The sequence below is a fragment of the Engystomops pustulosus genome, chromosome 7, assembly GCF_040894005.1.
Source record: "Engystomops pustulosus chromosome 7, aEngPut4.maternal, whole genome shotgun sequence".
Lineage (NCBI taxonomy): Eukaryota > Metazoa > Chordata > Amphibia > Anura > Leptodactylidae > Engystomops > Engystomops pustulosus.
Window position 1 is genome coordinate 182,537,700 of NC_092417.1, and position 15,666 is coordinate 182,553,365.

At 50.0% G+C, this 15,666-nt stretch overlaps 1 protein-coding gene across 3 annotated transcripts in view; it reads left to right on the top strand.

Moving 5' to 3' along the window:
- The window catches only part of SCUBE2 (signal peptide, CUB domain and EGF like domain containing 2), a 95,936-nt gene that overhangs the window by 21,738 nt on the left and 58,532 nt on the right, over positions 1-15,666 (top strand). For all 3 annotated transcript variants that reach the window (XM_072119140.1, XM_072119139.1, XM_072119141.1), the window contains exons 6-7: positions 9,063-9,188; positions 9,537-9,653. In XM_072119140.1, the coding sequence (XP_071975241.1) occupies positions 9,063-9,188; positions 9,537-9,653 (243 nt within the window). The remainder of the gene's footprint in view (positions 1-9,062; positions 9,189-9,536; positions 9,654-15,666) is intronic.

Sequence of the window (15,666 nt, forward strand, 5' to 3'; positions counted from 1 at the left end):
TAACTACTATAATACTGCCCCCTATGTACAGGGATATAAATACTATAATACTGCCCCCTATGTACAGGAATATAACTACTATAATACTGCCCCCTATGTACAGGAATATAACTACTATAATACTGCCCCCTATGTACAGGAATATAACTACTATAATACTGCCCCCTATGTACAGGAATATAACTACTATAATACTGCCCCCTATGTACAGGAATATAACTACTATAATACTGCCCCCTATGTACAAGAATATAACTACTATAATACTGCCCCCTATGTACAAGAATATAACTACTATAATACTGCCCCCTATGTACAGGAATATAACTACTATAATACTGGCCCTATGTACAGGAATATAACTACTATAATACTGGCCCCTATGTACAGGAATATAACTACTATAATACTGGCCCCTATGTACAGGAATATAACTACTATAATACTGCCCCCTATGTACAGGAATATCACTACTATAATACTGCCCCCTATGTACAGGAATATAACTACTATAATACTGCCTCCTATGTACAAGAATATAACTACTATAATACTGCCCCCTATGTACAGGAATATAACTACTATAATACTGCCCCCTATGTACAGGAATATAACTACTATAATACTGCCCCCTATGTACAAGAATATAACTACTATAATACTGCCCCCTATGTACAGGAATATCACTACTATAATACTGCCCCCTATGTACAGGAATATCACTACTATAATACTGCCCCCTATGTACAGGAATATAACTACTATAATACTGCCCCCTATGTACAGGAATATCACTACTATAATACTGCCCCCTATGTACAGGAATATCACTACTATAATACTGCCCCCTATGTACAGGAATATCACTAGTATAATACTGCCCCCTATGTAGTAGTATGGTGGGGCAGCCCCTTCCTCTCTGTGCAGTCATGCGGGGTGTGTGATACTTGTGCTCTGTGTAATGTAAATAAGGATTGGGGGACATTGGGGGGCACAGAGAGTGTTGGCCCCGGGGCTGCGCTTTTCATCTCTGAACTCTTTTATGTGTGTTCAGTGAACTCTTTTGCGCTACCTGCTATGGAGGGGCCCGACTTTCAGTAGAATGAAAGAGTTAATGGCGCAGCGGATCGCATTGCGCTTGTTAGTGCAGAGATGTCTCGGGGGACGGCGGCTTTAATACGACTAATATGTGTCCCCGCAGCGGTGAGTGACAGCGGGGGGAGTGTGGGGGGCGGGGGGGGGGGCGGCCCCGGCTCTTTCATGTCCGGCACATTTGCTCGGATGGAGGAATCTTTGTTTTGTGTGAAGTTCTCAGTGTGGGAAAAAAAGGATCAAAAAGCCATGTGGGCGGACTGATGGGAATGGCGGCGGCAGCTCCTTTGTGGACTAATGCCCCTATAAAGGGGCAGTAAGACGCTCTCCGGGGCAGTAATGTCAAAGGCAAAGCATTCAGACTAAGTGACTAATTGAGATGTGATTGACATTCCCGCCCCCTCTTCACACCGGCCACTTCTTTAAACTCGTTAAGTGATTATGTGGCCCCTCCCCTGCACATAACGAGGGGGGGCCAATGATCTGCACAGACCCTTCATTGCAGGGACTGTAGGCGCTCCCCCCCTGGGCTTTATGCATATGTATTCACCCCCCCCTAGTGCAGCTTGCGGTGTGTATGGAGGAGGATTTGTTACCTTTGCTTAGGTCGTATTTCATGGGACTTGTGGACTGACGACTCTCCTGGATTGTGACCTTGATGTTGCCGCTTATCTCCCCTGGTACATTTGGGGATTACTGGTCAGGGATGGGGGATTATCTAGCCAATATCCCTAAGAATTAATACATTCTCAGACCTAAAATGTAATCAGCCCCCAGACCATAAATGTAATCAACCCCCCCGGCCAGACTGTAAGTGGACTCAACCCCCAGGCCAGACTGTAAATGGACTCATCCCCCAGGCCAGACTGTAAATGGACTCATCCCCCAGGCCAGACTGTAAATGGACTCATCCCCCCGGCCAGACTGTAAATGGACTTAGCCCCCGGGCCAGACTGTAAGTGGACTCATCCCCCCGGCCAGACTGTAAGTGGACTCATCCCCCAGGCCAGACTGTAAGTGGACTCATCCCCCGGGCCAGACTGTAAGTGGACTCATCCCCCAGGCCAGACTGTAAATGGACTCATCCCCCGGGCCAGACTGTAAGTGGACTCAGCCCCCGGGCCAGACTGTAAGTGGACTCATCCCCCGGGCCAGACTGTAAATGGACTCAGCCCCCGGGCCAGACTGTAAATGGACTCAGCCCCCGGGCCAGACTGTAAATGGACTCATCCCCCGGGGCCAGACTGTAAATGGACTCATCCCCCGGGCCAGACTGTAAGTGGACTCAGCCCCCGGGCCAGACTGTAAGTGGACTCAGCCCCCGGGGCCAGACTGTAAGTGGACTCAGCCCCCGGGGCCAGACTGTAAGTGGACTCATCCCCCGGGCCAGACTGTAAATGGACTCATCCCCCCGGCCAGACTGTAAGTGGACTCAGCCCCCCGGCCAGACTGTAAGTGGACTCATCCCCCCGGCCAGACTGTAAGTGGACTCAGCCCCCCGGCCAGACTGTAAGTGGACTCATCCCCCCGGCCAGACTGTAAGTGGACTCATCCCCCGGGCCAGACTGTAAGTGGACTCAGCCCCCGGGCCAGACTGTAAGTGGACTCATCCCCCGGGCCAGACTGTAAGTGGACTCAGCCCCCGGGCCAGACTGTAAGTGGACTCAGCCCCCGGGCCAGACTGTAAGTGGACTCAGCCCCCGGCCAGACTGTAAGTGGACTCATCCCCCGGGCCAGACTGTAAATGGACTCATCCCCCCGGGCCAGACTGTAAGTGGGCTCAGCCCCCGGGCCAGACTGTAAGTGGACTCACCCCCCAGGCCAGACTGTAAGTGGACTCAGCCCCCGGGCCAGACTATAAGTGGACTCATCCCCCAGGCCAGACTGTAAGTGGACTCATCCCCCAGGCCAGACTGTAAGTGGACTCATCCCCCAGGCCAGACTGTAAGTGGACTCAGCCCCCGGGCCAGACTATAAGTGGACTCAGCCCCCGGGCCAGACTGTAAGTGGACTCAGCCCCCAGGCCAGACTGTAAGTGGACTCAGCCCCCGGGCCAGACTGTAAATGGACTCATCCCCCGGGCCAGACTGTAAATGGACTCAGCCCCCGGGCCAGACTGTAAGTGGACTCAGCCCCCGGGCCAGACTGTAAGTGGACTCAGCCCCCGGGCCAGACTGTAAGTGGACTCAGCCCCCGGGCCAGACTGTAAGTGGACTCAGCCCCCGGGCCAGACTGTAAGTGGACTCAGCCCCCGGGCCAGACTGTAAGTGGACTCAGCCCCCGGGCCAGACTGTAAATGGACTCAGCCCCCGGGCCAGACTGTAAGTGGACTCATCCCCCGGGCCAGACTGTAAGTGGACTCAGCCCCCAGGCCAGACTGTAAGTGGACTCATCCCCCGGGCCAGACTGTAAATGGACTCATCCCCCGGGCCAGACTGTAAGTGGACTCATCCCCCGGGCCAGACTGTAAATGGACTCATCCCCCGGGCCAGACTGTAAGTGGACTCAGCCCCCAGGCCAGACTGTAAGTGGACTCAGCCCCCGGGCCAGACTGTAAGTGGACTCAGCCCCCGGGCCAGACTGTAAATGGACAGTCTGCGCAGCGGCGTATCTAATCCTCTCCTGTGTGATACTGACTGTTGAGCTGTGAATCTAATCCTATCCTGTGTGATACTGCTGAGCTGTGTATCTAATCCTCTCCTGTGTGATACAGTCTGCTGAGCTGTGTATCTAATCCTCTCCTGTGTGATACAGTCTGCTGAGCTGTGTATCTAATCCTCTCCTGTGTGATACTGTCTGCTGAGCTGTGTATCTAATCCTATCCTGTGTGATACTGTCTGCTGAGCTGTGTATCTAATCCTCTGCTGTGTGATACTGTCTGCTGTGCTGTGTATCTAATCCTCTCCTGTGTGATACTGCCTGCTGAGCTGCGTGTCTAATCCTCTCCTGTGTGATACTGCTGAGCTATGTATCTAATCCTCTCCCGTGTGATACTGCCTGCTGAGCTGTGTATCTAATCCTCTCCTGTGTGATACTGCCTGCTGAGCTGTGTATCTAATCCTCTCCCGTGTGATACTGCCTGCTGAGCTGCGTGTCTAATCCTCTCCTGTGTGATACAGTCTGCTGAGCTGTGTATCTAAGCCTCGCCTGTGTGATACAGTCTGCTGAGCTATGTATCTAATCCTATTATGTGTGATACTGTCTGCTGAGCTGTGTATCTAATCCTCTCCTGTGTGATACTGTCTCCTGAGCTGTGTATCTAATCCTCTCCTGTGTGATACAGTCTGCTGAGCTGTGTATCTAATCCTATTATGTGTGATACTGTCTGCTGAGCTGTGTATCTAATCCTCTCCTGTGTGATGCTGCTGAGCTGTGTATCTAATACTATCCTGTGTGATACTGTCTGCTGATCTGTGTATCTAATCCTCTCCTGTGTGATACTACTGAGCTGTGTATCTAATCCTATCCTGTGTGATACTGTCTGCTGAGCTATGTATCTAATCCTATCCTGTGTGATACTGTCTGCTGAGATGTGTATCTAATCCTCTCCTGTGTAATACAGTCTGCTGAGCTATGTATCTAATCCTTTCCTGTGTGATACCTCTGATCTGTGTATCTAATCCTATCCTGTGTGATACTGCTGATCTGTGTATCTAATCCTCTCCTGTGTGATACTGCTGAGCTGTGTATCTAATCCTATCCTGTGTGATACAGTCTGCTGAGCTGTGTATCTAATCCTATCCTGTGTGATACTGCCTGCTGAGCTGTGTATCTAATCCTATCCTGTGTGATACTGCCTGCTGAGCTGTGTATCTAATCCTCTCCCGTGTGATACTGCTGAGCTGTGTATCTAATCCTCTCCTGTGTGATACTGCTGAGCTGTGTATCTAATCCTCTCCTGTGTGATACTGCTGAGCTGTGTATCTAATCCTCTCCTGTGTGATACTATCTGCTGAGCTGTGTATCTAATCCTCTCCTGTGTGATACTGCTGAGCTGTGTATCTAATCCTATCCTGTGTGATACAGTCTGCTGAGCTGTGTATCTAAGCCTCGCCTGTGTGATACTGCCTGCTGAGCTGTGTATCTAATTCCATCCTGTGTGATACAGTCTGCTGAGCTGTGTATCTAAGCCTCGCCTGTGTGATACTGCCTTCTGAGCTGTGTATCTCATCCTCTCCTGTGTGATACTGCCTGCTGAGCTGTGTATCTAATCCTCTCCTGTGTGATACTATCTGCTGAGCTGTGTATCTAATCCTCTCCTGTGTGATACTGTCTGCTGAGCTGTGTATCTAATCCTCTCCTGTGTGATACTGTCTGCTGAGCTGTGTATCTAATCCTCTCCTGTGTGATACTGACTGCTGAGCTGTGTATCTAATCCTCTCCTGTGTGATACTGACTTCTGAGCTATGAATCTAATCCTATCCTGTGTGATACTGCCTGCTGAGCTGTGTATCTAATCCTATCCTGTGTGATACTGCCTGCTGAGCTGTGTATCTAATCCTATCCTGTGTGATACTGCCTGCTGAGCTGTGTATCTAATCCTATCCTGTGTGATACAGTCTGCTGAGCTGTGTATCTAATCCTATTATGTGTGATACAGTCTTCTGAGCTGTGTATCTAATCCTATCCTGTGTGATACTGCCTGCTGAGCTGTGTATCTAATCCTATCCTGTGTGATACTGCCTGCTGAGCTGTGTATCTAATCCTATTATGTGTGATACAGTCTTCTGAGCCGTGTATCTAATCCTATCCTGTGTGATACTGCCTGCTGAGCTGTGTATCTGATCCTATTATGTGTGATACAGTCTTCTGAGCTGTGTATCTAATCCTATCCTGTGTGATACTGTCTGCTGAGCTGTGTATCTAATCCTATCCTGTGTGATACTGCCTGCTGAGCTGTGTATCTAATCCTCTCCTGTGTGATACTGACTGCTGAGCTATGAATCTAATCCTCTCCTGTGTGATACTGCCTGCTGAGCTGTGTATCTAATCCTATCCTGTGTGATACTGCCTGCTGAGCTGTGTATCTAATCCTATCCTGTGTGATACTGCCTGCTGAGCTGTGTATCTAATCCTATCCTGTGTGATACTGCCTGCTGAGCTGTGTATCTAATCCTATCCTGTGTGATACTGCCTGCTGAGCTGTGTATCTAATCCTATCCTGTGTGATACTGCCTGCTGAGCTGTGTATCTAATCCTATCCTGTGTGATACTGCCTGCTGAGCTGTGTATCTAATCCTATCCTGTGTGATACTGCCTGCTGAGCTGTGTATCTAATCCTATTATGTGTGATACAGTCTTCTGAGCTGTGTGTGTATATATATATATATATATATATTAGTGCAGGTTATTTGGGAGGGGTCAGGATTGTCTGTGGGTCATTGAGCGGCTCCGAGGGGGGAAGCTCAGGAATTGGGGGCAATTTGTTGCAGAGCCCTTTGGGGTCAGAGGTCGCCCGGGGGATGATTACAAGGACATTATGTGTAATTTGAGGTCTCGGATTGAGACAAATGGGCTGGAGGAAGTGGGGCCCCTGCAGGGAGCAGGTGCTGGCCGGCCCGGGGCCGCCTCACTGCAGCACAGAGGAAATAAGCTTCCTGTATGTATCTGATCTCTGCTCCTGTGATTGGTGCAGCATCTATGATGTCACCTTCATGTAGTGACATCACTGGCGCCCATGTCACCGTGCAGGGGCTGCTTTATCACCGCAAGACTGTGTGCAGCCTGCAAGATCTCTGCTTGCTGTCAGTGGATAGAAACAATAAGGTCTAGTCGACTTTAACCCTCTGTGCTCCAGTCTGGCTGTACATGAGTGGAGAAATTTCCCAGCCCCATCACTATCACCCCAACATTCAATGGCTTGGTGGGGTGCGTGACCTCATGACCTCATGTAAGAAAGAAGGGGTAAGGGTCACCCCAACTGGCCCCATCCACAGAGGGCCCCAGGAACAGTGAAGGGGCCTCTCCTCTCCATTCCCGGGATGGAGTCGGATCCTCATGGAGTGGTCTCATGTGTTTGGGATATGTTATGACTTATTATTATGGCGTTAACCCTTTGGGCTAGGTGTTGATTGTCAGCTCCTAGGGCCAGTCTTCCCAGGTTCTCCGTCTCCTTCAGTGAACCGTAGCCGCGCTCTGCAGACCCCATCCCTGGGATTACTCAACTTTTGACCCTATGATTAGGAGGCAGAACAAAACCCCTAACGAAATCCAGAGCCCCCCCCTCCCCTGCGCCCGTGCCCCAGAGCCGCTGCTTTATAGGCTGTTACCAGGGCGGCTCCGGTTTCACGGCCGCCGCGTTGTTTTCTTTAGCCGTCGCTGACTATTTTACAAACACCTGAATTTTATTCCTGCACAACTTCCCGGCGTTTTCCCATGGATCTGTTCCCAGCGTTCCGAGGCCAATCCAAACGTCTGGCGTTCCCAGGATCTCGCTCTGCGGTCGCCCTGGTAATAGCCGGTGTCGGATCTGGTGCGGCCGCGGGGCGGCCATATTGCGGCAGCGGATTTAGTATCTGTGGATTTATAGGGCAGCGAGGACTTCTGCATTATGCAGTAACGGGGTCGGGTTTGGCGCTGGAGCAGGCGTCTGCGCGATGACAGGTCGGGCTTAACTCCGCAGCCGACGCTGAGCTCCCCCCGAGCTCCTGTTACGTTTATTCTGGCAGATACATCCCAGCCAGGACTTCATTTTGTCCAGAATTTCTCACCAAAAGAAGATGATGTAGAAAACGTATGTTTGTACGTTGCGAGGCAGACGATGATGGCGGACATCTCTGTGCCGCAGAGCAATCAGGTAGTAAGACAGTGCAGTGCACCCTGGTGGTCACAGCGGATAGCAGAGCGCACGTCCACCTCCTGGGCTGAATGATGTGACTCTGATCTGCAGATATGGAAACCATAGACCCCACCACCACCCACAGACCCCCCCACCGCCCGCTCCTCATTCCCTGTAGTCACCCTGAAAAGTTTATGGGGGGCCATACATTTAGCTGCCAAATTGGAAGGAGACTGACTGGGAACGTACTGGGGACTATATTAATGGAGGACAGAGGGAAGAAGACTGACTGGGAACTTACTAGGGACTATATTAATGGAGGACAGAGGGAAGGAGACTGACTGGGAACTTACTAAGAACTATATTAATGGAGGACAGGGGGAAGGAGACTGACTGGGAACTTACTAAGAACTATATTAATGGAGGACAGGGGGAAGGAGACTGACTGGGAACTTACTAAGAACTATATTAATGGAGGACAGGGGGAAGGAGACTGACTGGGAACTTACTAAGAACTATATTAATGGAGGACAGGGGGAAGGAGACTGACTGGGAACTTACTAAGAACTATATTAATGGAGGACAGGGGGAAGGAGACTGACTGGGAACTTACTAAGAACTATATTAATGGAGGACAGAGGGAAGGAGACTGACTGGGAACTTACTGTGGACTGTAGGAGAATAATTGGGGTCTATATTAATGGAGGGACTTACTGGGGACTGTATTTACAAGAGAGAGGGAAGGAGACTGACTGGGAACTTACTGGGGACTAAATTTATGGCGGGCAGAGGGAAGGAGACTGACTGGGAACTTACTAAGAACTATATTAATGGAGGACAGAGGGAAGGAGACAGTCTGGGAACTTACTAGGGACTATATTAATGGAGGACAGAGGGAAGGAGACTGACTGGGAACTTACATGGTCAGAGGTGAAGAAGATGAATCTGAGCCTTGCTTTGTAGTGTATTTATGGCCATTAGAGGGGTCCTTGGTGAGGACTATACCTAGAGCTTCCCGTGGGGGAGATTTATGTATATGGATACCAGAGTATAATGGGGATTGGCAGGAATCTTGCAGGGGACTATATTATGGCTGCCAGAAGGGAAGGAGACTGACTGGGGACACTTTATCATAAGATGTTTTCCGCTGATTTGGCAGAATTCTGTTATGTTCCCGATGTTATGTCTTCAGAGGGCCAGAGCTGCATGAACAAGGAGCATGGATGTGCCCACATCTGCCGGGAGACCCCCAGAGGAGGCGTCGCCTGTGACTGCAGACCGGGATTTGAGCTGGCGAAGAACCAACGAGATTGTACATGTGAGTGTATCAGCCCATCATAGTCAGCGGATTAGGGGATATTCCAGATTACTGGGCTGTCTGTGTAATCTCCTGGATCCCGTCTCTTTGTTTCTATGTTGCGGCTCATGAAGTTCTATTTCAATAAACAAACTCTGGGAATTCTGAGCCAAAATAAGATCAAAACAATAGTAAAGCCTGAGGGGTCCCGTCTGTCGTCCGCCAGCTTCTCTCCATCACATTCACGTCATCGCTCCGCTCAGGAATCTCCCCCTCGTAGAGAAGACCCCCGGGATGTGTCTGTGCAGGATCGTGCTGGGGTCACAACAAGGGGAGATCATCATCATCATCCATTCTATTCCCCCACAGTGACCTGTAACCACGGGAACGGAGGATGTCAACATACGTGTAACGATACCGACACCAGACCAGTGTGTATGTGCCACCCCAAGTACTCACTGCAGGAGGACGGCAGGACCTGTGTAGGTAATTACTGCACTTATCTACCCATACATATAATATTATATCCATATTATATACACGGACCCGGAGTTACATCCTGCACTCACTATTCTGCTGCTGGTGCAGTCACTGTGTACATACATGACATTACTTATCCTGTACTGATCCTGAGTTACATCCTGTATTATACCCCAGAGCTGCACTCACTATTCTGCTGCTGCTGCAGTCACTGTGTACATACATGACATTACTTATCCTGTACTGATCCTGAGTTACATCCTGTATTATACCCCAGAGCTGCACTCACTATTCTGCTGCTGGTGCAGTCACTGTGTACATACATGACATTACTTATCCTGTACTGATCCTGAGTTACATCCTGTATTATACCCCAGAGCTGCACTCACTATTCTGCTGCTGGTGCAGTCACTGTGTACATACATGACATTACTTATCCTGTACTGATCCTGAGTTACATCCTGTATTATACCCCAGAGCTGCACTCACTATTCTGCTGCTGGTGCAGTCACTGTGTACATACATGACATTACTTATCCTGTACTGATCCTGAGTTACATCCTGTATTATACTCCAGAGCTGCACTCACTATTCTGCTGCTGGTGCAGTCACTGTGTACATACATGACATTACTTATCCTGTACTGATCCTGAGTTACATCCTGTATTATACCCCAGAGCTGCACTCACTATTCTGCTGCTGGTGCAGTCACTGTGTACATACATGACATTACTTATCCTGTACTGATCCTGAGTTACATCCTGTATTATACCCCAGAGCTGCACTCACTATTCTGCTGCTGGTGCAGTCACTGTGTACATACGTGACATTACTTATCCTGTACTGATCCTGAGTTACATCCTGTATTATACTCCAGAGCTGCACTCACTATTCTGCTGCTGGTGCAGTCACTGTGTACATACATGACATTACTTATCCTGTACTGATCCTGAGTTACATCCTGTATTATACTCCAGAGCTGCACTCACTATTCTGCTGCTGGTGCAGTCACTGTGTACATACATGACATTACTTATCCTGTACTGATCCTGAGTTACATCCTGTATTATACCCCAGAGCTGCACTCACTATTCTGCTGCTGGTGCAGTCACTGTGTACATACATGACATTACTTATCCTGTACTGATCCTGAGTTACATCCTGTAAATCTTTTATTTTATATAAAAATGAAAAACATAACAACAATAAACATAAATGAAGCCATAACTTCTGGCAAAATAATTACAACAAATATAATCGAAAATAAACTTACAAAACCTCCTGGCCCAGCCACACACACTCACCACATACTCAGCATGAGAACAACCAAAACCCTCACACAGTCCCACCACCTAATTTTTTTTTTTTTTTTAATAATTTTTTTTTTTTTTTTTTATATATATATATATTTTTTTTTTCCCATAAATAACTAAAGAATACACAACAAAAAAAAGACATAAAACAGGAAATAAAAACATTAAATATAACTAACTAAATCCCACGCCCATCACCCTCCCCCCAGACACTGGTCTAACGTCCAAAGTTTGCGCTATATAGTCCAGACCAGTGCCCAGGATCGTATAGTCCAAATCCCGTCCACCCCCCTCCCAACCTAACACCCTAACACCAACACCCCAAAACCAACCAGCCTATATACACAAGAACTATAACTACATATAACTATAAATACACACTGTACACAAGATACAAATACATTAAACAAATCAACATAACAAAACCAAACCACATAAAGCCCAGGTTCGGCGCCTGCAAGCCCCACATCACTACACGCTCAGATACAAAACAAAAATCTACTGTGCAGCATCAGCCCCAACACCAGGAGTGGAGATGACAGACTAAGGGACACTAAAGGAGAACCCCCTCCAAAGGAGAGAGGCCCTCCCCGTGCCCAGCCTCTCATGCTCCAGAGAGCGCACCTTCACCAGGTCACCCAGAATGTTCCTAACCACCTCATCCACCGGGAGGATTTTACGCTGCGTCGATACTAAACACCGTGCGTTCCACGTGTGGTACCTGACCACTAGACTGACTAGGAATAACGTGCAGCGGTCCCGGGCACCCAGGCCTCTGAATGCTCCATAGGCCCACTCCGCATAGGAGAGACCGGCCAACCCGGGCCAATGGATGGAAGCGCCCACCCGGTTGTACACCTCTGTGTTAAAGGGGCACTGAAGCAGGAAGTGGTCCATGCTCTCCAGCAGGCCACCGCACTCCTCCCGGGGACAACCCCTTTCCTCAGAGCTCCTACACTTCAGATTGTCCCTCACACACAGCTTTCCATGGAAGCAGCGCCAAGTCAAGTCCCAAAACTTCAAGGGGATCCTGATGGAATTCAAAAGACCTAAACCCACCCCCAGATCCCGACTTGGGCAATCCCTGAGGGCCAGAGGCTTCTGGAAATGGGTCAACAGAACCCTTTTGTCAAGGACTTTCCTTGACATGGTCCTGATCTCCCACATTCCCAGACCCCACCGGCGAATCACCTTCAGAACCGGGGTAGCATAAGCCGGAAGATGCCCATGCGGTGTACGAAGATCCTTCACTCGCCCTCCTGTCTCCCATTCCTGGAAGAAAGGCCAAAACCATCCCCTGCAGGAGTATACCCACGGAGGAGCCCTCTCTTTCCAGAGGTTTGCGATATTGATCTTAAGAAAGGTATTCACTAGGAACACCACAGGGTTGACCATACACAACCCTCCTTGTCTCCTCGTGCGGTAAGTAACCTCCCTCTTGATAAGGTTCAGCCTATTCCCCCATAACAGCTGGAAGAACAGACTGTAGACCCGAGTCCAGAGGGGTTCTGGCAACATGCACACACTGCCCAGATATATCAGCAATGGGAGCAGGTAAGTTTTAATCAAGTTCACCCTTTCCCTGAGGGTCAAAGACCAACCCTTCCACTGGTCCACCTTCTGAGCGGCGATCTTAAGCCTGCCATCCCAGTTTTGCATGGGGTAATCCCCCTGGCCAAATTCGATGCCGAGAACTTTGGCAGAATCTTGGGGCCCTGGAAGAGTGTCCGGGAGATCAAACCCTGGATCCCCCTCTCCCAGCCAGAGACTCTCACACTTATCCCGGTTGATCTTGGACCCAGAAGCCTCTGAGTAGCGGTCAACCTCTGACATCACCCATTGCGCCTCCCCTCTCGAGGACACAAAAACGGTGACATCATCGGCATACGCTACCACCCTTAGAGTGGCTTCCGATGCCGCCTGGTCCATCCCGACTCCCACCAACGGCCCACGATCAACCCTCCTAAGGAATGGGTCAATCGCGAACACGTATAAAAGTGGGCTCAGAGGACAACCCTGGCGAACACCAGACCCAACCTCAAAAGAGCGGCCAATCCAACCGTTCACAAGCGGGAAACTCTCTGCCCCTGTGTACAAAACCTTAAGCCAATTGACAAACTCCCCCGGCAGGCCATACCTCAGAAGGACAGACAGAAGGTACTCGTGGTTAACCCGATCAAACGCTTTTGCCTGATCCAAGGACAGCAAGTACCCCTTCCAGTTACCAGCCCTGCCCTGCTCCACTGCCTCCCGAACACAAAGCACAGCACTAAATGTACTGCGGCCTGGAACAGAGCAGTGCTGGGTCCCCGAAAGGAGCCGGGGCGCAAACTGCACCAGCCGATTAAACAGCACCTTTGCCAAAACCTTTCTGTCCGTATTGAGAAGCGCTATGGGACGCCAGTTCTCAATACGAGATCGGTCCTTACCCTTTGACAGAATGATCAGGGCAGACCTCCTCATTGACTTCGGCAGAGCGCCCGAGGAAAGACACTCATTGAATACCTCAGTCAAGAGGGGAACCAAGGCGTCCTTAAAGGTTTTATAAAACTCAGATGTTAAGCCATCCGGACCCGGCGATTTCTTGAGGGCGAGCCCTTCAATCGCCAGGCTGACTTCCTCTTCCCTGATCATCTCTGTCAAAACATCAAGAGAGGGGTCTACTCCTGGCTCAGGGACAGTTTCAGCCAGGAAAGCCGACATCACATCCCGATCTAGATCCTTCCTGCCCAAGAGGTGCGAGTAGAAGGATCTGACGACCTCCAGAATCCCTGATCTGGACCTTTTCAGGGATCCCGTACTGTCAACCAGTCCTGTGACAACTTTACCATTCACTGACATCTTGCAGTTTCTGTAAGGGTCGGGCGAGCGGTATTTCCCGTAATCCCTCTCAAAAACCAAAGATGCGTGTCTATCGTACTGACACCTCTTCAGCAAGGATTTCACTCTGGAGATGTCCTCACGACTACCTCCAGTCGAGACGAGATGCTCGAGTTTCCTCCTCAGGCCCTGATACAGGCGGTACCTGTCCAGGCTCCTGAGGCTCGAGAGCTGGCGGAAGAATCTCGCCACCCTTTTCTTGAGCATCTCCCACCACTCTGACTTACTGCTACAAAGGCCCAGCAAAGGTACCTGGCTCTGAAGAAAGTCCTCAAAGGATTGTCTTATCTCTGCTTCTTCCAGGAGAGACGAATTGAGCTTCCAGTAGCCTCTTCCCATCCGGGGGGTCTCTGTAACATTCAGAGAAAACAAAATTAAACAGTGGTCGGAGAACTCCACCTCAACAACGGACACTGCTGAAGAAATGGCTTCCTCCTTTAAATAAAACCTGTCTATTCTAGACCTGCAGCTACCCCTATAATAGGTGAACCCCGCGTGGCCTGGGGTGTGCCGGATGTGGACATCCACCAGGCGAGCCTCACTAGCTATGCTATTAAGAGCGACGCTATCATAAGTCAGTTTGTCTCTGGAACCTCCCCTATCCTGGGACCTCGTGACAGCATTGAAGTCCCCTCCAAAGACCACCTGCCGACTTGTAAAAAGGTAGATCCTCATAAAGAGACACTTCCTGTCCCACTTGGACTGGGGACCATAGATGTTAATAAGACGAAGTTCTTGTCCCTTCATGAGGACATCCAGGATCAGGCACCTCCCCATTTCTAACTCAATAACTCGTCGGCATTCTACCGGCGCGGTAAAAAGGACCGCCACTCCGCTATACGGCTCGGCCGCAAGAGACCAATAGGAAGGCCCGTGTCTCCATTCCCTCTTAGCTTTAAACACGGCCGCCAAATCTGGCAGCCTGGTCTCCTGCAAAAATAAAATGTCGGCTTCAACGCGGCCGAGAAAATCAAAGGCCGCAAATCTAGCCGCATCAGACTTAATGCTGGCGACATTAATGGACGCCAGCGTCAACGGAGTGGGTGCCGCCATCATGAGTGATTGAGTTAGACGGCTTTTTTCTTACTACCTCCCTTCCCTCTACTGTCCTCTGAGGATGATCCCTTTTCCCTTTTCCCTTCAGAATTGGGGCAACTTCTTTTTAACGAAATTGAGGTGTCCATGTTATTACTGGCCCCCAAGGACCCACCCGGACCACCCTCTCCTTCGTCCTTGTCTCCTGACTCTGAGTCAGTCTCCCACTCTGAGGACCCGGCTTCCCCAGAGGATAGAGACTCGGCGCCCCCTGCAGGCTGCTCCGCCGCCACCTCCAGAACCCCACCCTCAGCCTCTCTTCCCGAGGAGGCGATCTCATCGAGGGTGAGGAACCGGTTGGAAAGCTCAACCAGAGGGGAGGAAGTTTTCCCTTCCTTAGGTACCTTAGATACGCCGCGCTTTTTCTTTTTCTGCTTGCGCTTATTTTCTAGCCAAATCCTGTTATCCTCATCCATACTCTCATAATGGGAGGACGTGGAGGACATGGCACCTTTCTCGCGCTCCATCCTCCTGACCTCCTCATCCAACTCATCATCCCTCAGGGCCTCAGTAGCATGATCAGCCTCTGAGGAAGGACCAAGGGTCACCCCAGCAACCTGAGGCTTCCCCAGTTCTCTCCCTTTTTGTCTGGCTTCAAGCCGCCTCAACTGAGAAGGTGACTTATTCTTACTTTTCTTCACAGGCCCCTCAGCTCCTCCACCTCTGCTGGTACCTTCCCCAGCAGAAGCAACCTCATGGCTCTCCTCCACTGGGGTCACAACCGCATTGGC